The sequence below is a fragment of the Oncorhynchus kisutch genome, linkage group LG3 (genome assembly GCF_002021735.2).
Source record: "Oncorhynchus kisutch isolate 150728-3 linkage group LG3, Okis_V2, whole genome shotgun sequence".
Taxonomy (NCBI): Eukaryota; Metazoa; Chordata; class Actinopteri; order Salmoniformes; family Salmonidae; genus Oncorhynchus; species Oncorhynchus kisutch.
In genome coordinates this window covers 22,423,506-22,447,314 of record NC_034176.2, presented here as the reverse complement: position 1 = coordinate 22,447,314, position 23,809 = coordinate 22,423,506, and the positions used below count along the sequence as shown (strand labels likewise).

Here is a 23,809-nt window from a genome sequence, read left to right as displayed (position 1 = left end):
TTTACAGTCTAATCAGACACCTAGGTATTTGTAGTTGTCCACATATTCTAAGTCAGAATCGTCCAGAGTTGTGATGCTGGACGGGCAGGCAGGTGCAGGCAGCGATCGTTTGAAGAGCATGCATTTAGTTTTACTTTTATTTAAGAGCAGTTGGAGGCCACGGAAGGAGAGTTGTATGGCATTGAAGCTCATCTAGAGGGTTGTTAACACAGTGTCCAAAGACGGGCCAGAAGTATACAGAAGGGTGTCGTCTGCGTAGAGGTGGACTTGGCTTTCGAAGACCTTAGAAAGGCAGGGTAGGATAGATATAGGTCTGTAGCAGTTTGGTCTATCGGTCTATCTCCAGACCTGACTGCCCTTAACCAACACAAAAGCATCCTATGGCGTTCTGCATTAGCATCGAACAGCCCCTGTGATATGCAACTTTTCAGGGAAGTTAGAAACCAATATACACAGGCAGTTAGAAAAGCCAAGGCTAGCTTTTTCAAGAAATGTGCTTCCTGCAACACAAACTCCAAAAAGTCCTGGAACACTGTAAAGTCCATGGAGAATAAGAACACCTCCTCACAGCTGCCCACTGTACTGAGGATAGGAAACTCTGCCACCACCGATAAATCCACAGCTAGCCATCCTTTCCACCTGGCTACCCCTGCCCCTGTCAACTGCACTGTACCCCCCACAGCAACTCGCCCAAGCCTTCCCCATTTCTCCTTCTCCCAAATCCAGTCAGCTGATGTTCTGAAAGAGCTGCAAAATCTGGACCCCTACAAATCAGCCGGGCTAGACAATCTGGACCCTTTCTTTCTAAAATGATTTGCCGAAATTGTTGCAACCCCTATTACTAGCCTGTTCAACCTCTCTTTCGTGTCGTCTGAGATTCCCAAAGATTGGAGAGCAGCTGCGGTCATCCCCCTCTTCAAACTGTGACCAAACTGTAGCCGATGTCCAAACACAGCCACTCCTCCTTGATAATCTCCAAAGAGTCAATTGTGTCTGATACAAAGGCTTTCCTTAGTCCTCACTTCAGATCACTAGGCTAGACTGCAGGAAATCCCCCTTCTATAACAAGCATGCGACATAATTGAATGTGTGACAACTCCCACAGACAAGCATAGGGGAATGCACTTTATACCTTTAATTGGGTAAATATTGAGTATGAGACCCCTTGGCCATGTCTTGCACATTAGAGTTTATAAAGCCTACAGGTTTGACAACAAGACAGCTAATCACAAGTGCCATTCACCTTCCTGATTATGAACGGCTTTGCTCTGCGCTCATAGTTAGTTCATTGTCCTAGTTCTGCTCCCTACATCCTGCTCAATCAACTCCTTTTCAAGTGACTGACTGGCTGGCTGCAGGAAATAGCCTACAGGATATTCATTAAAGTCATTCTGAGGCTGCACGTATTGCTCTAGCCTAGCATTAGCTTCCATGAACTCAAGTTTCCTCAGCACGTTTCATTTAGTCAGTACTGGCGGAATGTGTTAGCAATACGCTGTCAGTAGGAATTCAAACGCAGAAATAATGGCTGTGGTAAACACAGGCTTATGAGATCTTATACGTTTTGTTCCATGAGATAATCTTCATAAGCTAGCGTCACTTTTTGTGAATTCTGAAGCATTTATGTCATCAAAAAAAGCACATGAAGCACATAAAGGCTTCATAATTCATAAAGGTCATGGTAACTGACTGATATTATCTCATAGAACAAAACATACACGACATGGCCAAAATTATGCTGTCCTCGGTTGCAACACTCACTACCGAGTTCCAAACTGCCTCTGGAAGCCACGTGAGCACAAGAACTGTTCGTCGCGAGCTTCGTGAAATGGGTTTCCATGGTCGATCAGCCGCACACAAGCCTAAGATCACCATGTGCAATGCCAAGCGTCGGTGCCAAACCTCACTAATGATCTTGTGGCTGAATGGAAGCAAGTACCCGCCGCAATGTTCCAACATCTATTGAAAAGCCTTCCCAGAAAAGTGGAGGCTGTTATAGCAGCAAAGGGGGGACCAATTCCATATTAATGCCCTTGATTTTGAAATGACATGATTGACGAGAAGATGTCCACATACTTTTGGTCATGTATTGTATAAGATCTCCAAAGCCTGTGTTAACCTCAGGCCTTGTTTTCACCATTTATCCCAAAACCCTATTACTTTCCAGTTAATTTTCCCCAGAGGAATAGCTGAACAAACCAGAGGTACCTCATTTCTGTTTTTTAGGACTACAAGTTGGTGAGCTCTATTGGATGAGCTCAGCCTCAGACTCAATTGTCAATCGTTGCTTCACTCTCCCAACTGATGTTTTTGAACGACATATGAATTGTTCTTGTCAACCTCACTTCAAGTTTATATGCCAGAAAAGTCTCTGGCCTTATGATTTGCAACAGATCACAAAATATCTGGCCCGTCAATCATCATGAAATGTCTGTTCTCATGTTTCAGAGCTCAGTGATCCTGGGGTTTTCTGTGCTTTTCCTTTATGTCCACAGTGAGGCTAATATACTGACAGGTCTCAGTGTAGTCGTTTGGAGCAGGGTGTGGCGCTGGAGATGTGGGTAAAACATGCAAAGGTCTCTACAGCAGTTGTGCATGACATCATAGTTGGAAAAGGCCTTGTAGAGGGTCTTGGAGGACAAGCTTGCTCAACATTAATCCAATCCATATAGCTACACATCCGCTGCTTTTATCAACAGATCTCCAGTTCTGTGACACTAAGGATACAGTGATCTGCATATTTGAGCCTAATTTAACATGGTCAAATTGGAGTGAGATCGTGAACAGGAGTGAGATCGTGAACAGGAGTGAGATCGTGAACAGGGTCATCATCGGAGCAGGAGGCCCTGTACAGTAGATGTGAACAGGATCACTTTGACTAACAGGAGAACCTTTGAGTTAGATGTAGTAATCTTGGTAGAATACCGACCGGGCACACAGGGCACGTGACCAGGCGTCCTGACCTCCAGGGGGCCCCAATTAATTTTGTTAGTCATTCTCACTCAGATATCATACTAAATGGCATGTCATTACAAAATGTGTAGAATTGCAGGAAATGTGCTTTAAAACGGCAAAAATATCTTTCCACCCCATGGCAAATATTGGTAGAATTGCAGGAAATCTGTGATATTAATTGCAAAAATTTCTCTCCGCCCCATGGCAAAATGCGTATAATTTCAGAAAGCGTACATTAAAGGTCCAATGCAGCCATTTTTATTTCAATAGCAAATAATTTCTGGTTAACAATTAAGTACCTGCCTGTGATTATTTCAATTAAAATGGTCAAAAATAAACAAAAATAGCTTCTTAGCAAATAGCAATTTCTCAAGCAAGAATTTAACTAGGACTGTCTGGGAGTGGTCTGAGTGGGGAGGAGAAAACAGAAAATGAGCTGTTATTGGCAGAGAGGTTTGGAACTCTCTTTTTTATTGGTCTATTAACTCATTTACCACATGGTGATGTCACCATGGAAGGACAAAACTTCATCCCACCGAAACAGGCGTTTTCAGTCAGTCTTTGTGTAAAGGTTTTCCTCCTCTTCGTCTGAAGAGGAGGTGTAGCATGGATCGGACCAAGATGCGGCGTGGTAAGTGTCCATATCGTTTTTAATAACAAAAACATTGAACACTATGAAATACAAAAACAATAAACGAATACGTGAAATCACAAAACCGAAACAGTACCCTGTGGTGAAAAACAAACAAACAGTGAAACCCAGGCTACCTAAGTATGATTCTCAATCAGAGATTGACACCTGCCTCTGATTGAGAACCATTCTAGGCAAAAACATAGCAATCCCAAAATCATAGAAAAACAAACATAGACTGCCCACCCCAACTCACGCCCTGACCATACTAAATAACGACAAAACAAAGGAAATAAAGGTCAGAACGTGACACTTTGCAAACAGCTCTTACACTAAAAAGGCAATTTCATCATGTTCACAATTTCAAAGTATTATTCCAACCACGTAGAGTGGAAATATATATAACACAGAAACATTATGCGTTTGACTGCACTGGGGCCCATGGCAAAATGTGGGTCCGAGTGAATGAAATTTAAAACAAAATACATTTTCTCCACAGTCAAGAGAGGGGCCACTAAAATATTTTGCCGTGAGGTTGGGCCCCATAGAAGGATAGAGCTGGCCCTGGTGGCCATCATTGTCCCATGTTGCATGACAGCAACATGTTAGCATCTCACTGTACTGGTGGAGTTCATTGGCAATCAGACAATAACAAAAACATAAAACAGCATTCATTACACTCAAATGTGTGCATGCAATGGAAGTATTGGCTGTATTAGATGATGAAAACTCTAACGTGTGCAAAGCTGTACTTTAAAAAGCGTTGTTGAGGGGGTGGTGGTTGTGTTCCCAAATGAGGACCACATGAGAGGACCACACCCAATATACATTCATCTTATGCTACATTTCCACACCTCCCTCCAGCATTGCCTGGCTTGTAGCTTAGAGCTAAACAGTTTCACATCCCGAGCCAGCCATTCATCCTGCCCTGCCCTTGTTACCATGACCTCAGGACAGGCCGGCTCCTTTAGTGCACTCCCAATCAAGCAGTGCGGAGTGACCTTTGTACTGGAACAAAACACAAGTCAGGGAGAGAGTTAAGCACACACAAAAAACTCAAGAGGAATCATTGAGTCATTCTGCATCCTGTCAACACATAACACTGGGCATGGAAGTCCTGCTCCCCATGGCTTCCACTGGAACTGTGCACATGGATTTGGACTTCTCACAACAGATATTTAAAAATGGAATTGTTTATTTCATCCATAGCACAGAGACAAGCACAACGGGTTGTGTGTGTGGTATAATATTTCCACTTAAAATCCTTTGTCAGAAATTGTGTATCAAACACCACAACATTACAAATGAATACATTGCAGTGCTGTAATTAGCCGTGCACATTTCTGTGTACACTTACTAACAAAACTTTCCAAATAGATTCAGAATAAGTATGCAATTGAAGTGTTGTTTTTTTCTGCCCCAAAAATAGGACAAATATGATAATAAAATGCTCAAAAGATTTTTAGGCAAAGCTTTACTTGAATTAGTGGTCTTCATTACGGCAGTACATGCACTAAATACAGGTCTAATCATTTCTGACTTACCGTGAAGCTGAAACTGTCATAGAGGTTCATGGATTATATTTCCTTTAAGACAATACTGTACATCTGTATGCATTTACACAATTGACCTCCATGACAGTTCATTTCCTAAAGGGTAGTGGTTTATAAATAGGCCAAAATGATTAGAACATGTCGTGAACGTGTAAATGTTACAAGCAGCAACAATTGTATCTCTTCATTAAAACAAAAATGAACATATTACATTACACAAAATGTATGTAAAGCAACAACAATGTAAATATAAAGCATACATTTCTGGTAAATTACAAACGAATACAAAATCTTACATTTAGAAACTCATGTATATTGTGTTTGTCAGCTCATATATTTTCAAAGTATCCCTCATCCTCACTAAAATAAACAATTTCAACAGTTAACACTACAGTACCCAACATCATGTATACATGTTCAAAAACAAAAGCATCAATAGGCCTGAAATGACAATGACAGATGATCAAAGTGGCTAGGTGGTAGGATGGAGCTTGATGGGCCATAAAGATCAAATGGGAGGGATAAATGAGCAGTTTGTGATTTCCAATAACATACCAACACAGTGTCCACATTGACGAGGAGTATTGTTGTGTATGGGACGCATGGTATGCTGTCAAGTGTCTTGGTTAGCATGCATTGAAAGAGGAATGTTGGCTGCTGAATCCAATATGGGTTCTGCTGGACTGTCCATTACTGACCATATCTCTTATCTCTATGGGGGATGGCGATCCTGTCATGGTGCTGATGATACTTTACCAGAGCATAAAACGCCTGTGCTCATTGGTCAACAAAGTGTATGTTATATGTGAGTTGGTGTCCATTGTCCCAGGCATACAGGACCTTCTCCTTGGGGTTGTAGTCTATCTGGGTAGTGTAGGTGTACTCGTTGGTGAAGGGCAGGCGAGGGATAGCCTCTGAGTTGGTGTGGGTGTCGTAGGCATAGTTCACCTCCCCTTCCTTCTGGTTATAGACGTCCACAGCGTACAGCACCCCACAGATGATGAAGCAGTTCCCATAGGAGTTCCTCTTCAGGCCCGTCCTCCAGGTGGTCTCCTTCTTCATGGACAGATCCCCAGGGTCCAGCTTACTGATGACAATCACCTCCTGCTGGGAGTAGTCATAGTCCATGGAAGGGTAGATCACCCACAGCCCACTCTCGTCCACGGCAAAGTCAATGTCTGAGTGACCCCTCCACTTCCAGGGGGTAGTGTCCTCATAAACCACATCATGCAGGAGGGTCCAGGCGGCCACGTAGCGCATCCTCAGGTCATACTTGATGATGTTCTTGGTGAAAGCTCGGTTGTAGTAGAAGGCTCCGTTGTACACCACGTGGCCCGTGCCGATCCAGTTGTAAGGCAGTTTGAAGAGGTTGCTCCAGCGACCTAACAGGACCATATACAGGGATGTTTACTGAGAAACTAATTGCATATCATGTTACCCCCCATACAGTATGCTAACATCATGCCATCTTATATATACACATGTACAGTCAAGTCATTGTGGGCGCCACTGAGGTGTTTAATAGTTATACCATAAACGTATATATAATTGGTTTCACATGAGAGACTGGTTAGTTTCTGTTTGACTGTCCCACTCCCACTGTCCACACAGATGTCCTGTTATTAGTGTCATGATCATATCTGGTCACATCGCTCTCTAACAGTTCCACCTCAGGAAGTGTGATTTAGATAATGAATGAAGCTGCAGTGAAGGACAAAAACAACCCGTTAGTGCAGAACCACCCCCGCCCCAGCCCATGCGTCTGTAATCCCTCTCAGCTCTGGCCAGTTCAAAGGGGAGGCACATGTCAGCCTAGGCAGGGATCACAGCCACTCACAGAGATACCTAGTCATCCGCACACTGCTGTGAACTCACCACCCTACTGGATACCAGAGCAAAATCTCTTCACGCTTTGTAAGATGTGAGTTAAAAAAAGCTTCTGTCCAAACACCTCTAAATCAACCAGGCTAGTCCAGTGGGATAGATCATTTTACCCAGTCAGTTAAGAGGAGTAATCCTATTTCTCTCGCCAAGTACTAGTGCAAGAAGGAGGGGGGAGGGGGGGACTTTGTGTGTGAAATTATATGAACAGTATTACAACTAAACCTGCATGTTTGAGTCTCAAGCTACTGTAGTGTATACTCACTGCATTCCATGGGTCACTTTCTACTCACTGCATTTCATGGGTCACTTTCTACTCACTGCATTTCATGGGTCACTTTCTACTCACTGCATTTCATGGGTCACTTTCTACTCACTGCATTTCATGGGTCACTTTCTACTCACTGCATTTCATGGGTCACTTTCTACTAACTACATTTCATGGGTCACTTTCTACTCACTGCATTTCATGGGTCACTTTCTACTCACTGCATTTGGTCACTTTCTACTCACTGCATTTCATGGGTCACTTTCTATTCACTACATTTCATTGGTCACTTTCTACTCACTGCATTTGGTCACTTTCTACTCACTGCATTTCATGGGTCACTTTCTACTCACTGCATTTCATGGGTCACTTTCTACTAACTACATTTCATGGGTCACTTTCTACTCACTGCATTTCATGGGTAACTACAGATCATTAGAGACTATAATACTGTTACACTGATCTCATTCCATAGATGTACAGTTGAAACCCCATGCTCCATAGAAATTGAAAATAATAGAAAATAATTAACAATTATAATGATATAACAGTATTCAATTTCTATGTCATGCCCACCTTGTTTGAAGTTGTCCAGGTTTCGGAACTCCACCAGGTTGTTGCCATAGTAATAGTTGGTGACGTAGATCTTTGAGTCCTTGGCCAGGGGATCCTTCATCCAGGCTCCTTCGTTCCGCCCATAGCTGTGCTGCTTCTCTGGGAGCTCAATAGAGGCCAGAGTCCCCTCACAGTCCAGGATTTTACCTGCCAAGTACAGTACAATACAGTCAACACAGAAACTACCAGAAAACTGGATAAAGAATGGCCTGCATGAGTTTTCAATCATTCAATTTCACAGTTACACATATTCTGGCAGCTAAACATTACATGTTTATCCGTTACTGAATTGGACAGAGTCATAGCACTGACTGTCTCTATTGCTGTCAATGAGCACACTTAGTTGTTATATGGTGTAGTGTAATGTACACTACACTAGGTAATTGTGTAGGTCAGGCTACCTGCTCTGTGTAGGATTGGCCGGCTGTTGTTGTCAGAGTTGTCTAGGAACAGCATGATGGTGGGGGCTGGTCTGTCTAGCCTTTCAACTCTTGGTACAATGGTGGTGGTGGTAGTGGATGGCATTGTAGTACTGGCTGTTGTTGCTGTCGTTGTTGCCGTGCTCGTGGTAGTGGTGGTGGTAGTGGTTGCAGTTTCTTTGGTAGTTGTTGGCTCAGCTGTGGTTCCCTCAATGGTTTCCAGGACAATTTCAGCACCTCCGTCCTCAGAGTGTGTCTCTTTGACGTGGTGGACAGTGTGAGTCTTGGCAGCATTGTCTGAGGATAAAGACAAGCATTGGAAAATAGGCCATGGGATTTAGTTAGACTCAAATTCAAAGTCTGGAGGATCCTTGTCTTCACTAGTTTATTAGAATTAGTTGGCTTAATTAATCAAAAAGGCCCTGTATGGGCTGCTTTTGAGACCTCTGTCGGAGAGACAGACACTGTACAGTACCACAAATTTCCAGGGGACACATCAAAGGGGAATGCATTAGTTATATAGCACACAGAGTATGCCAACTTCCTCTCGCTGTCTCTGTCCCCTCCTCTGTAACCAAGTCTGTCCCGCTAACCTCTGCCTGTTTGGATTCAGAATTCCACAGCCCTCACATGGCATTTTCTTATCCCTGGCCATGGAGAGAGAATAGCAGAACGGAGGACAGTGTCAGGAGGACTGGGCCAGCCTGAGGCTGATCCCCTCTGTTACTCATACTCTCACTTCCTTAGCTGCCAGACAGATGCGTGAGACAAAACGTCTCTGCCTGCTACATAAGCAGCACATCTGCACCACACGCGCACTCTGAACCTCAGGGTGCTAGCCGTGCACACTACTTGACCACATGTATCTACTGAAGGCCTAACAAGATAAGGAGTCAGGGACAGCTTAGGAGTCAGTCAGGCAGCATAGATAGGAGAATGTGCTGTAGGTCTCTAAAGTATGTTGTGAAAGAGAAACAGTGTTGCTTGATACTTCAAAAGCCACATCGTCCTTTATCTAATAGATGCAAGGCTTCTGGTTAACATTCACCTTTGAATAAAGGCAAACTACTCTTTGTGAGAGATTATGGAAATGAAGCTGAATCAATTCACTGGGTTGACATGGGTGGCTGCACTAACCAAAGTATGGCTGAACAGCTTGGCATAGCAGAACACATGACCTGACAACATATGTGCATTTGCGCCCTGAGCAAACCTAGCATACCTACAGTATCTATTCAATAAGGATTGTGAGGAGTCAGGAAATGTTTTGTCAGCTTTCATCGGCACAGTGATGAGGGCCCACAACACATTGTGTATGAGGAGTGAAGCTGAGGCGTGTAGTGGATGTGGCTATGTTCCATTGAAACGACATTCCATTAGCTCTATGTATTATTTAATGCTTGCTGAATGCACGCATGCAATTCGATCCTCTGATGGCCCAAGCCCTGCTTGGTTGGAAATAACAGCAGGATAAATCTTGTACTGTGGATCTGGTGATCTACAGTGAAGGATTCACTGTTTTACTGTTTCCAAGATGCCAAGAGTAGTACTAAGATTTACACTCCTTTATCACACGTGTGTAAGAACAACATATTTCATTCAAATTTGAAGTCCTTGCTCTACACAAACTTGTAGGGCTTGCTCTACACAAACTTGAAGGGCTTGCTCTACACAAACTTGAAAGGCTTGCTCTACACAAACTTGAAGGGCTTGCTCTACACAAACTTGAAGGGCTTGCTCTACACAAAAAAAGAAAATATGCGATGGAGACGTACAACATCCGTTTCAGTTGGGAATCTGAAATACAGTCTGGTGTAATGCTGATCCAGCATAATGTAATGTAGATCCAAGAGTACAATTTAGTTATTTGAATTGGTTTTGTTTAGAACAATCACAATAAGGTCTGAGAACATTAGAACAGCACATAGATGATCTCATACAGGCTGGTTGAGTGCTGCTAACTCAGCTGAAGTAACAGCCCAATGTTGACTTTAGGGGTTAGTGGGCTCCATACACATGCTCATACTGGGCTGGGAGAGAGAGTGGTCCAACTCCCCCCCTTATCAAATCCAAATCATATTGTATTGGCCGCATACACATATTTAGCAGATGTTATTGTGGGTGTAGGGAAATGCAAAGTTTCTTAGGAGCAATGAACAGGGAGACCATGTCTATCGGTACCATCTTGTATCGGCCCTTGTTCTCTCACCTTTACCACCTGTGCCGTGCTCGTCCCCATCCACCTTGGCTGCTTTGTAGTAGGTGATGCCCCTCACTACCCCCGGCTGGTGCCCTGCCACCTTGGCCTTGGCTGTGGGGTCAGGCTTGACAGGTTTCCCAGGCTTGGTGCTCTCTTTCTTAGGTTTTACGACCTTTTCCTTGGGCGGCTTGGGAGGGGGCTTGGATGAAGGGGGCTTTTTGTTAGGGTTTTTTACGGTGTCCTTGGTTTTCTCATCATTGGTGTTCTGTAAACATTGACATTCAATTCAAGCCTGTCATTTATGGTGTGTCAGCAGGCATGTGAACATTGATTTGTGTGTTTGATGTGTAATTTGTGAGCAAGCTTTTGTGTGGTGGGTGTGTGTGTGTTTGAGAGACACACTTACCTGAGCTTTGGTCTCTGTTTGGTCTTTCTGCAGTAGCTGCAGGCCCAGACTGGAGATCTGCTTCTTGATGCTCATCATGATGTTGGAGTAGTTCTCATACCTCTTAAACTGGTTAGTCAGTGTGATCATGCTGTCCCTTACAAACTCATTGTCCCGAGTCAGGTTGGTCTTGATTGTCTGTGGAAACAGACGTGTTCTAAGAATCCGGCCAGTCCATTGTACCAACCAAATGTAAATAACTTTGTTAACGAAAACAGACCCCTTTTGTGAAAACATTACAAACACAAAACCTGGGAGAACCAGTCACACAAATCTCTCTCTCCGCCCTCTAGTTCATCTTCTCCTGTTTGACTAGTGAATAGCTGTGGGGGTTAAAGAAATCTCTGTGGATACTGTAACCATGCCGTTTAGGTGGGGAATTACTGGTATCTAATCACAAACCATTTCATCAGCTCTCTGTCTGCATAAGGACCATATACAGCTAGAACGGCAAGAACCCAAATACATTCACATACAGTATATAGGAAGGCATGCAAACCTGGTATTCCCTGGTTCTTGTTTTATGTCCTTGTTATTGTTCTACTTGTTGTACTCTATGAGGACGTTGTTTTTTGGGGGCTTACCTCCTCTAGTGTGTTCATCTGGGAGACCACCTTGTTGATGTAGGAGTGAACCTTCATGAGGTCCAGACTGTACAGCGTCCCCTCCAGTAGGTCCACCATGGAATGCAGCTGTACACCCACACACAGCACAGAGGAGAGTATTAGCACCAAACATAATAAAGAAGCGGGAAAATATGTTGACAGGTTTTACATTTGACATTTAATTGAGTATGTGAATTCAATAACACCTAAAAACACCCACGCCTATTTTCATTTAAAAGTATTGACTTAACAATGGGTGCTGCTTCTCTCATCTCTCAGTCCTGAATCAGACACCTGCCAACTACAAATCCACTGTTTCAGCAATTTGGCTTTCATATTGCATTAAAAGCCCTCCCCAAAAGTTATTTTGAGCCTTTCCTTTGTAATGCAATTCAATGTATTCCTTATAAGACATGGCTATGTCTAAACCCAGTCAGATCACACATCTGGTTCTGGTTCTTCCCTTCATGTGGCGCATAGCATGCCTCATCTCCTCTCCTCTCACTCCCAGTGAAAAATGTATGTGTGCTTCAGATACATACATCCTGAGAGGTGCTGAGATGTTATCGACAGATAGAGAACCCAGTGAGCTCATGGAAACCTGTCTGTGCAACAACCTGGTATACTTTAAAGCTCTTTATTTAACAAGGCAAGTCAGTTAAGAACATATTCTTATTTTCAATGACAGCCTAGGAACAGTGGGTTAACTGCATGTTCAGGGGCAGAATGACAGATTTGTACCTTGTCAGCTCAGGGGTTTGAACTTGAAACCTTCCAGTTATTAGTCCAATGCTCTAACCACTAGGCTATCCTTTCGCCTTTAATTTGAACAATTATAAGGATATCCTATTTCTGCTTCTCCCATGATTATGTACAGTATATCTTCAGGACCAAACCACACACATGCAATCAGGGTCTCTGTCACGGTCTTTACATAGTCAATTAAGTGATTTTACTACCAACATTTAGAGTTCTAATGTTATTTTACCACTAAGTTGGGTCTGTTACTGCTGGAACACACCTTGAGCAGTTCAGGGGCCTGTTTCTTCAGCTTCTCCATCTTCCACTCGTTCTCACAGGGGTTGAGGGAGGAGGGGGGGGCAGTGCAGGAACACTTGCAGTCCGATCCAGAGCTGACGGTCTCCACCGTGTAAAAGTCCTCCACACGCACGCTGCCACTCCGCAGACGCTGGCATGCATCCTTGCTCAGTGGCCTCATGATGCACTTACAGCGACAGTCTGAGCCCTCGGACGTCATCCGCACCGGCTCCGTCTCCCCGAAGATCTGACAGGAGGCAGAGTTGAAGAGAGTGGATGAAATGGACTGATTTGAAATATTGTTTAGCACTGATTGAAAAAAAGCATTCTTGACGTGTAATGAGCTGGACATGGTTCCTGTCCTTCAGCGACAGGAGTCAATCACAGCCTGGGATGATGTCACAGCCTGGGATGATGTCACAGCGCGGGGTTGAATGTAAAAGGGCGAGTCTGGAGCCTGATCAGTTGTCACAAATCCTGACAGACATTCTGAGAATGCAACTCATAGTGATCAATGGTCAGGGTTGAACTTTATATCAATTCACCCCGTGAACATTATGATTCATTCAAATATACGCTGAGCTTGGGTTTTCTTCTCACAGCAGTCTATGGAGAGCTGTTCCAATGTTCTGAATGACTCCCTCCCAGGTGGACATTCTATGAATAAAACATACATTTTCTTAGGAGGGAAAAAAAAGCATGGGAATGAAATTGATCTTGGGACATTAACCACATGCTTCCTCTTCTTTGAACACTAGCCGTCATGAAGCACATGAAAGCCATTGAGACCAACGCAATGCCATTAATATCAACTCTTATCCCCAGCTGTGTCAGACGCTAGCACTCCCTACACATGGTGTAAAATGAGAGAACTCTGGCCGACCATGTGCAAGCTCATGCTTACTGACATCATCCTCAGAATCACTCCAGATAAATAACAAAAAACAAACATTGAATAAACAATACATATTTTATTATAGACAGTCATCAAAGTGAAGTGTTTATGGGTTTCATATTTAGGCTCAGTCATAAATTTGACATTTGTATACCATACATTTATTGCAAATCTGATTTAACGTTTGTTTGTTGTTGACAGGTCGATGACGAGCAAAACCTTCATTTCACAGAGAACTTAAGATGTCATAGTAGTTCTCAAGTGTCTTTCTCTCTGTCTGTCTCTCTGCCGGTGTCTGTGACTGGCAGTGCTCTCTCTGGTCATCTCCCCATGTAGAGGCCAGGGGGTTGCTGCACTGTATTGATGCTAATCTCATCTTCCAGCACCTTCTGGGGCCCAGCTCCCAGATCCACATGAATCTCTATAAACCCTGGGGAGGCAGACCCACATGCATCTCTATAAACCCTGGGGAAGGCAGACCCACATGCATCTCTATAAACCCTTGGGCAGGCAGACCCACATGCATCTCTATAAACCCTGGGAAGGCAGACCCACATGCATCTCTATAAACCCTGGGGCAGACAGACCCACATGCATCTCTATAACCCCTGGGGCAGACAGACCCACATGCATCTCTATAAACCCTGGGCAGGCAGACCCACATGCATCTCTATAAACCCTGGGGCAGGCAGACCCACATGCATCTCTATAAACCCTGGGGCAGGCAGACCCACATGCATCTCTATAAACCCTGGGGCAGGCAGACCCACATGCATCTCTATAAACCCTGGGGCAGGCAGACCCACATGCATCTCTATAAACCCTGGGGCAGGCAGACCCACATGAATCTCTATAAACCCTGGGAAGGCAGACCCACATGCATCTCTATAAAACCTGGGGCAGGCAGACCCACATGAATCTCTATAAACCCTGGTCAGGCAGACCCACATGAATCTCTATTAAACCTGGGCAGGCAGACCCATATGCATCTCTATAAACCCTGGGCAGGCAGACCCACATGCATCTGGTGTGGTGTGATGTGGTGTGGGGGCTGTGCTTTGGCAAAGTGGGTGGGGTTATATCCTTCCTGTTTGGCCCTGTCCGGGGGTGTCCTCGGATGGGGCCACAGTGTCTCCTGACCCCTCCTGTCTCAGCCTCCAGTATTTATGCTGCAGTAGTTTATGTGTCGGGGGGCTGGGGTCAGTTTGTTATATCTGGAGTACTTCTCCTGTCCTATTCGGTGTCCTGTGTGAATCTAAGTGTGCGTTCTCTAATTCTCTCCTTCTCTCTTTTTTTCTCTCTCTCGGAGGACCTGAGCCCTAGGACCATGCCCCAGGACTACCTGACATGATGACTCCTTGCTGTCCCCAGTCCACCTGGCCATGCTGCTGTTCCAGTTTTAACTGACCTGAGCCCTAGGACCATGCCCCAGGACTACCTGACATGATGACTCCATGCTGTCCCCAGTCCACCTGGCTATGCTGCTGCTCCAGTTTCAACTTCCACCTGACTGTGCTGCTGCTCCAGTTTCAACTGTTCTGCCTTATTATTATTCGACCATGCTGGTCATTTATGAACATTTGAACATCTTGGCCATGTTCTGTTATAATCTCCACCCGGCACTGGCCACCCCTCATAGCCTGGTTCCTCTCTAGGTTTCTTCCTAGGTTTTGGCCTTTCTAGGGAGTTTTTCCTAGCCACCGTGCTTCTACACCTGCATTGCTTGCTGTTTGGGGTTTTAGGCTGGGTTTCTGTACAGCACTTTGAGATATCAGCTGATGTACGAAGGGCTATATAAATACATTTGATTTGATTTGATTTGATCTCTATAAACCCTGGGAAGGCAGACCCACATGAATCTCTATAAACCCTGGTCAAGCAGACCCACATGCATCTCTATAAACCCTGGGCAGGCAGACCCACATGCACCTCTATAAACCCTGGGGAAGGCAGACCCACATGCATCTCTATAAACCCTGGGAAGGCAGACCCGCATGCATCTCTATAAACCCTGGGGCAGGCAGACCAACATGCACCTCTATAAACCCTGGGGAAGGCAGACCCACATGCATCTCTATAAACCCTGGGAAGGCAGACCCGCATGCATCTCTATAAACCCTGGGAAGGCAGACCCACATTCATCTCTATAAACCCTGGGAAGGCAGACCCACATGAATCTCTATAAACCCTGGGGCAGGCAGACCCACATGCATCTCTATAAATCCTGGGGCAGGCAGACCCACATGCATCTCTATAAACCCCGGGAAGGCAGACCCGCATGCATCTCTATAAACCCTTGGAAGGCAGACCCACATTCATCTCTATAAACCCTGGGAAGGCAGACCCACATGAATCTCTATAAACCCTGGGGCAGGCAGACCCACATGAATCTCTATAAATCCTGGGGCAGGCAGACCCACATGAATCTGTATAAACCCTGGGGCAGGCAGACCCACATGAATCTCTATTAACCCTGGGGCAGGCAGACCCACATGCATCTCTATAAACCCTGGGGCAGGCAGACCCACATGCATCTCTATAAACCCTGGGGCAGGCTGACCCACATGAATCTCTATAAACCCTGGGGCAGGCAGACCCACATGAATCTCTATAAATCCTGGGGCAGGCAGACCCACATGAATCTGTATAAACCCTGGGGCAGGCAGACCCACATGAATCTCTATTAACCCTGGGGCAGGCAGACCCACATGCATCTCTATAAACCCTGGGGCAGGCAGACCCACATGCATCTCTATAAACCCTGGGGCAGGCTGACCCACATGCATCTCTATAAACCCTGGGGCAGGCAGACCCACATGAATCTCTATAAACCCTGGGGCAGGCAGACCCACATGAATCTCTATAAACCCTGGGCAGGCAGACCCACATGAAACTATAAACCCTGGGCAGGCAGACCCACATGAATCTCTATTAACCCTGGGGCAGGCAGACCCACATGAATCTCTATTAACCCTGGGGCAGGCAGACCCACATGAATCTCTATTAACCCTGGGGCAGGCAGACCCACATGAATCTCTATAAATCCTGGGGCCGGCAGACCCACATGAATCTCTATTAACCCTGGGGCAGGCAGACCCACATGAATCTCTATTAACCCTGGGGCAGGCAGACCCACATGAATCTCTATAAATCCTGGGGCAGGCAGACCCACATGAATCTCTATTAACCCTGGGGCAGGCAGACCCACATGAATCTCTATTAACCCTGGGCAGGCAGACCCACATGAAACTATAAACCCTGGGCAGGCAGACCCACATGACTCTCTATAAACCCTGGGCAGGCAGACCCACATGAATCGCTATAAACCCTGGGGCAGGCAGACCCACATGAATCTCTATAAATCCTGGGGCAGGCAGACCCACATGAATCTCTATTAACCCTGGGGCAGGCAGACCCACATGAATCTCTATTAACCCTGGGGCAGGCAGACCCACATGAATCTCTATTAACCCTGGGCAGGCAGACCCACATGAAACTATAAACCCTGGGCAGGCAGACCCACATGAATCTCTATAAACCCTGGGCAGGCAGACCCACATGAATCGCTATAAACCCTGGGGCAGGCAGACCCACATGAATCTCTATAAATCCTGGGGCAGGCAGACCCACATGAATCTCTATTAACCCTGGGGCAGGCAGACCCACATGAATCTCTATTAACCCTGGGGCAGGCAGACCCACATGAATCTATATTAACCCTGGGGCAGGCAGACCCACATGAATCTCTATAAATCCTGGGGCAGGCAGACCCACATGAATCTCTATTAACCCTGGGGCAGGCAGACCCACATGAATCTCTATTAACCCTGGGGCAGGCAGACCCACATGAATCTCTATTAACCCTGGGGCAGGTAGACCCACATGAATCTCTATAAATCCTGGGGCAGGCAGACCCACATGAATCTCTATTAACCCTGGGGCAGGCAGACCCACATGAATCTCTATTAACCCTGGGGCAGGAAGACCCACATGAATCTCTATAAACCCTGGGGAAGGCAGACCCACATGAATCTCTATAAACCCTGGGGCAGGAAGACCCACATGAATCTCTATAAACCCTGGGGAAGGCAGACCCACATGAATCTCTATAAATCCTGGGGCAGGCAGACCCACGTGAATCTCTATAAACCCTGGGGAAGGCAGACCCACATGAATCTCTATAAACCCTGGGGCAGGCAGACCCACATGTGGTACCACTTACAGCAGCACAAGAATGCAGCATTACAGTTATTCTGTCTGTCTGTGCCCTTACTCTGCCACGTTGTATCGAGACAGGATAAACGTCTCAACTGTGCACTCAAACAAGGTATTTAGGGGAGAATTGTCTGCTTCCTCCTACACCAAACCTGCACTGGGCAAGTCAACTGTAGATCTGGGCAGATATCTGTGGAGAGCAAGTCTGCTTGTCTATGTCAGTAAAGAGCAACCTAAACCCTAGCTTAGAGCATCAACCCTAAGTAACAGTGCGTACATGTCCAGTTACTGAGGGTTCTCTGAGAGTGATAATGTTTATGGAGGCCAGACCCTGCAGGCTGGTGAGGGTAGGGAGAGGAGGGGGTGGGCTCATTAGTGGAGGAATGCAGCCTGAGTGACATGAGTGGGTTGGGGGGCAGTACCCTCCATTACTCCAGACTTACACTCAGAGGGGTCTTTGATTATTGGGCAAGACCCCTGTGTGCGTAGTGGCCGGCCATTCCTGACCCATGTCAAGTGAAAAAGGCAGTGGGTTGGGTTGACAAATGATACAACCACATGAAAACAGAGTGGATTAGCAGATTCAAGTTCCCTTGGAGGGGTTGTGCCCACAGCCCCACTGAGCCTTATTGTTCCACCCAAGACGCAGGTGAGCCAAACCCAGGCTGCTTCTTAGAAACATGAGCTTAAGATGCTTCAAGTACTAAGTACTATGACAAACCTGGTGAAATTTCTTCCAGCTTGACTGGGTTGCCTCCAAGGCCCCTGTGTTTGTTATTTTGTGTATTGATTAAGAGGGAAGAGTTAGAACATTCATTTATAGGCTCCTCCCTCTCAACCCTGCCAACTGTACACACAGACTGGAGCAAGATGGGCGTCCACTATCCTAATTATAAAGAAAGCTAAATTATATTGTCCATGCGAACCATTATTGTGCTCGCTCTGTTCATTTAGCATCCCATGCCAAGAGAACTTCCAGCATGAAAGCAGACAACAGACCTCAGATAATTCATAATTAAGACTGCTAAAAGCTCAACGCATGCTTTGAGTTTGGAGCCTTTGACCTCTGAGAGCAGTCAAGTTTCAGGTCAAAAGAATAGGACCCAAAGACAAACTCTTGTCTGTACAATAGGGGGAAGGGACCCAACTGCATGGCTTCACATTCACACACATTCCATAGACCACAGTACATGACTAGATCACTAACTCACTGAAGGCTACGGCCACTCTTACAGTGACAATGACTAAGTGAAACCTCAATTGTGTCCACAATTGTTAAAAAACAAGATTCATTACACACAATGGCTGGCACATTCCAGGAGCTTGTTAGTCTTATCTTTAAACACAGAAAACCAATGTTATTCTATGATGGCCTTGACACTGTTACTGTAACACTAACCTTGGTCCGTATAAACAAGGATGTCCGTTTCAGACCGTAGATTTTGTCTAATTGTTCAGGCCAGCTGCATGTTGTTACTAGGCCTACGGCTTGTGGACTTAACAAGGGCTCTGTAGCTTTAACACACAAGATCATTTATGTAGGCTACTTTCCATAAACTTGTATTAATATACAGTCAGGTCCAGAATGTTTGTCACCCTTGATTAAGATGAGAAAAAAAGACTGTAGAAAATAAATAATAGAAATACTGAGCTATATTGTTTGCAAAAAAAGGGGAAATTATATTATTTTATACTAATACAATTGCTCAGATTTAGAGATTTTGTTTAGCAAGTTTTTAAAAATGATCTCAAATGATTATTTATACACTGTATTTTGCTCTTATTTATCAAGGGTGACAATAATTCTGGACCTGACTGTAAATAGATCAAGAACAGTCGCTGATGCAGGTCAGTTGTCCATCTCAAAGACTCTCAACTCAGTAAGCTGTTTCTGAGGTAAGCTGATAGATAAAACTCCTCCATTAGTAGATGTAGGACTGTTAGAGTGACAGGGCTGAATCCAATCCATGTCAACTCAAATGTTATTGGTCACATGCACATATTTAGCAGATGTTATTGCGGGTGTAGCGAAATGCTTCCACACAGTATTTACATGTCTGGATAGGGTTTTTCTGTTTACTAAATCAAAGCGATGATATTTCAGGTTAGGAAAAAGGTTAAAAAGAAGTTCACCCCAAAATCACCATCTAATAAGATGGAATTGTATTACCCTAATGCATCCATTAGGGTCTTTACAACAGCTAGTAGAATATTGACTCAGCTTTACTTTAAGATCATTTTTCACCCATGAAGACCCTTGAACTGTCCCTTTAAATGATTTGACTTATCACCTTGTTCTCCAGTCTAAACATTACAGACCAAACTGGAGTCCAAATTCTTGTCCAGAAAGTCCACCGGATTCCTAATCTAATTAGTGGTGACTATGATAAACAGTCTTACTGTGCCACTGTAAATCTGAACCTGGGCTACAGGGGGAAACGTAAGCCGTCAGCCTGGAGATGAACCATGAGATTGCTGTCCCTAACCTGAACAGAAACTGGCATTAGCACTAGCACGCTAATTAGCTGGACACAAGATTACTGAGCACTTGTTTTTTTTGGGGTTACACATCCACATTCCATCAGAGCTGTTTATGTGTACGACCAAGCACACCATGAACCTTTTGGTTATATTCAGTGGCTACTACTGAATGATCCAGATGAGAGGAGAAAGAGAGAAACAGTTATCTTTGTATTATCAGGGCAAGTCTGGAACCAAAGTCATGAATGGAATTAGCTGGTTGTCATTGCTTTCCTCCCCAGATGCTGTTGTTTTGGGAGCCAGGTGTTTGAAAGGGATACGTATACAGATGACTACCTACTGGATAGATATATAGATGGAACTGATTGCTTTTAGGAAAAACCATAGATCATTGTCTAATATTCCACATGATTGTACAATTGCATCAAACCTTCCATTAATTAATTTGGACGTTTTTTTCCCACCATAGTGATGGTGTGATGGATGCTGCTTGGGAGAAATTGCCAGCTGAAAGAGACATCCTCTCTCTCCGTTGTGGAACTAACAGCAAGACCCTGCTGGCTCCACACTGGGCACAGATTCACATCATAGCAGTCAGGCACAAGGAGACATACAGTAATGCACACTGGAAAAGCAGGTGGAAGGCAGGTGGTGTAGAGGATGGGTGAAACATACTTCCCTTTGACTATGTGGTCCTTTGGCAGCCATTTTCTATATGGAGCATCCTTAGATAAAGGGCTCAGACAAATATAACTAATAATTAAGCTTTCAGCTATAAATGTGTGTTAGTTTTCTCTTACATCACATCGCTCAGAGGAAAAGGAAGATTGCTTTTTGTTTGCTGTTACGGTCTGTGTCACTGCCTCCTTCATTTCCTGCTGTTCAGAATCAAAGCCCTCTTCCAGCTGCAGTGAGGCCACGGCCCCTGAGACCTTCAGACAGACCGTCTAACACATTGAGTCTCATTTATTCATTAAGTCCCAGGGACACACTGAGGCTTGTTAGTTCATTACTGTGACAGGGGGGCGTCCTGTCTCCTCCCTACATTTATCTCTCTCCGTCTCTCTCTCTCCGCCCTCTCATTGACCTCTCGGCAGTATTCCTGGCCTTGTTTACAACCAAAACAAGGGGCAGGTGCACACGCCTGTTCCCATGCCATTGCACCGTACCCTCTGTGTCCTCCTCTGAGCTGGCTTTGTCTCGCAATCATCTCAGTGCCACCAGTGGGCCATGAAACTGTAGGCTGGGCAGGATGTGTCCAATGGGACGGAATGAGGAAGAGGGCAGCCAGGCTGCAGACAAGACAGGCACATGAGACATCTCACAGAGAACAGAGAGAACCATATTAAAATCAATCACAAGTTTGTGATCCTACTGGGCTTTCCTCCAGGTCACCATCAATAAATTTGATGATCAGGGTAATAATAAGGGATTATCCTTTTCAGAGTCCTGCTAATGCAATTTTACACTACATTCCACTGTTCTTGAGAGAAAACTAATACCATGATGTGAACACATGACTAATACCATGATGTGAACACATGACTAATACATGATGTGAACACATGACTAATACCATGATGTGAACACATGACACCTGTGCTCATTGTTCTAACTGTTCCACACACACTGTTCCTCTCACTTACAAAGTAGAAGAAAATCTGCTAGACAGCCTTCATGGGCTTGTGTGCCTCTTGTCTTGTACCCATGTTGTTTTCTAGACCAAGGGGGAAGTAGTCATCCACACAGAACCATGGGGGAGTAGGGATTAGACTATCCTCAAAGCATTGCAGTTCTATGAGAGGGGTTATGGAAGTCCAGCAGCTGTTCAAACAAGGCAGGGCAGATATTACTGTTACCCGACTGGGTGCCACTGCCATCTCTTCCTACATTTAATCTGGCATCAGGCCCTACACATGAAGGCTCACGGGGAAAACCTAATGTAATGGTTACTTAGTTTGATGACATGCAATAAGGTGATTCAAAGCCTAGATTTACAAACCAAGCTGGCTGATGTAATTTTACATTAATAACATCTATTCATCATAGCAACAAATGTGCGGAATTACATTAGAAGGCTGGTGTGTTGAAGCATGATGCCCAGTCCCCACAAGATTGAAAGTAGAGAGAGAGAGAGTCAGGACTGCCATTTCTCATTGGTGTCCATGAAGAGGCAAAATGATTAATCTCTGACTGGACACCTGGCCATATGAAGCAATGGTTGATATTGGGAATGGGCATTCTAATTTAGAAATCATATGGATTATTGGGATAACATGGATGTGTAGGCCTACTGTTCCTCATGCAAACTGCTCCTCCCTTTCAACAACCTCATGCTACAAGACCATTGGGCCTTCACACCCACGTGAACGAAATAACTATTTTGAATTGAACAATGCAAATTGTGCAATACTTTAATGGAAATAATGTATGTTGATTTTTCAGTGAGATAATATGTTTTTATTTTATTTTAAGAATGCATAAATCATTGCCTTTCAGATATAATCTGAACAGCAATAATCAATATCTCCTACAGTAGCAGAACTGTAGGACAGGATTTACACATTTTTATTCAGATTTTATCACAATGAATCCCAGTACCATAACGCATGGTGGAGTTCCTTACCTTTGCCATTGCAGCATCAAACAGGTGTTATCAGTCCATTACTAAGTCATGCCTATAACTTACCTTACTCTGCGCAGTGACATCTTTACACACCACCAGTAGGCAAGCTAATAAATGCGTAAATCTCCACATTTTCTCCCAGGTGCCTGGTGACAGATAAATGATCCCTCCAATAACAACCTTTTATGTCGGAATGACAAGAATATCGGTTACTGTATTATTCAATCCATGAGGTAAGACATTCGCACGAGATATTAGGGCTCCATTGTCATAGACCCACGTCGTGTAAATTGTTGCCGTAATATGCGCAGGAAGCAGTTTTACAAGTTGATCAGGCGCTGTCTGCACTCTAGTCCTTGGCTCCGCGCATCAGCGGTAAAAGTAAACATCATCCACCCATCTTCTCTTCTCCACACATGGGAGGGGCAATTTACACACACATTTGACATCAACTTTAACATTGGATAATAAATATAATCTTAGCATTAGAGTCATTTCAGACGTGAGACATGTTTCAATAGTTTTCTAATATTCAATAACACTTTTTAAACCTTTATTGCGACAAATCTGACAATTATCATTTACGCATGGCGCACAGTTGATATGAATTACGCGTAAAAGCTACATTTATTCTATAACATTTTAGCATTCCATTTGATATTTTATTGGCACATATTAAATGTAGGCCTGTGCCCAAGGTTCAGAGTTGTCAGACTGCTGCTCCGCCTGCTCGCGACAAGACATGATCAGGGGAGATAGGACACGTACAGTGGAATGTCAAAGGGTTGCAGCACCATCTCCTGGTTATTTGTAAAGTTTACAGTCACAGTAGTGTTCCTTGGGGTCGTCTTGTACCAGGGGGCTCAATTCAATCAAACCCCCATTACAGACGAATGTTCGATTTTTTCTCTCTATGATCAAAGCACACGGGTTTGGGTATAAAGGATACTATAAGCCTGAGAGTTCACAAAAGAAAACCGAA

General features: G+C 44.5%; 1 protein-coding gene across 1 annotated transcript; it reads right to left on the bottom strand.

Moving 5' to 3' along the window:
• Positions 1-4,759: 4,759 nt before the first annotated feature.
• Positions 4,760-23,204, bottom strand: LOC109877847 (olfactomedin-like protein 2A). Its single transcript, XM_020470079.2, has 8 exons — positions 22,891-23,204; positions 12,594-12,857; positions 11,552-11,659; positions 10,929-11,105; positions 10,532-10,787; positions 8,305-8,619; positions 7,865-8,050; positions 4,760-6,521 (listed from the first exon to the last, which is right to left on the bottom strand). The coding sequence occupies exons 1-8, from the start codon at positions 22,957-22,959 to the stop codon at positions 5,917-5,919; spliced, it is 1,980 nt and encodes a 659-aa protein (XP_020325668.1). The 5' UTR covers positions 22,960-23,204; the 3' UTR covers positions 4,760-5,916.
• Positions 23,205-23,809: the final 605 nt, after the last annotated feature.

Coding starts and splice junctions, on each gene's coding strand:
- LOC109877847 (XM_020470079.2), bottom strand. CDS start 22,959: ATGTGGAGATTTACGCATTTATTAGCTTGCCTACTGGTGGTGTGTAAA. Junction 10,788..10,928: donor AAACAGAGACCAAAGCTCAG/GTAAGTGTGTCT, acceptor CAATGTTTACAG/AACACCAATGATGAGAAAAC. Junction 8,620..10,531: donor GCACGGCACAGGTGGTAAAG/GTGAGAGAACAA, acceptor CTTTATCCTCAG/ACAATGCTGCCAAGACTCAC.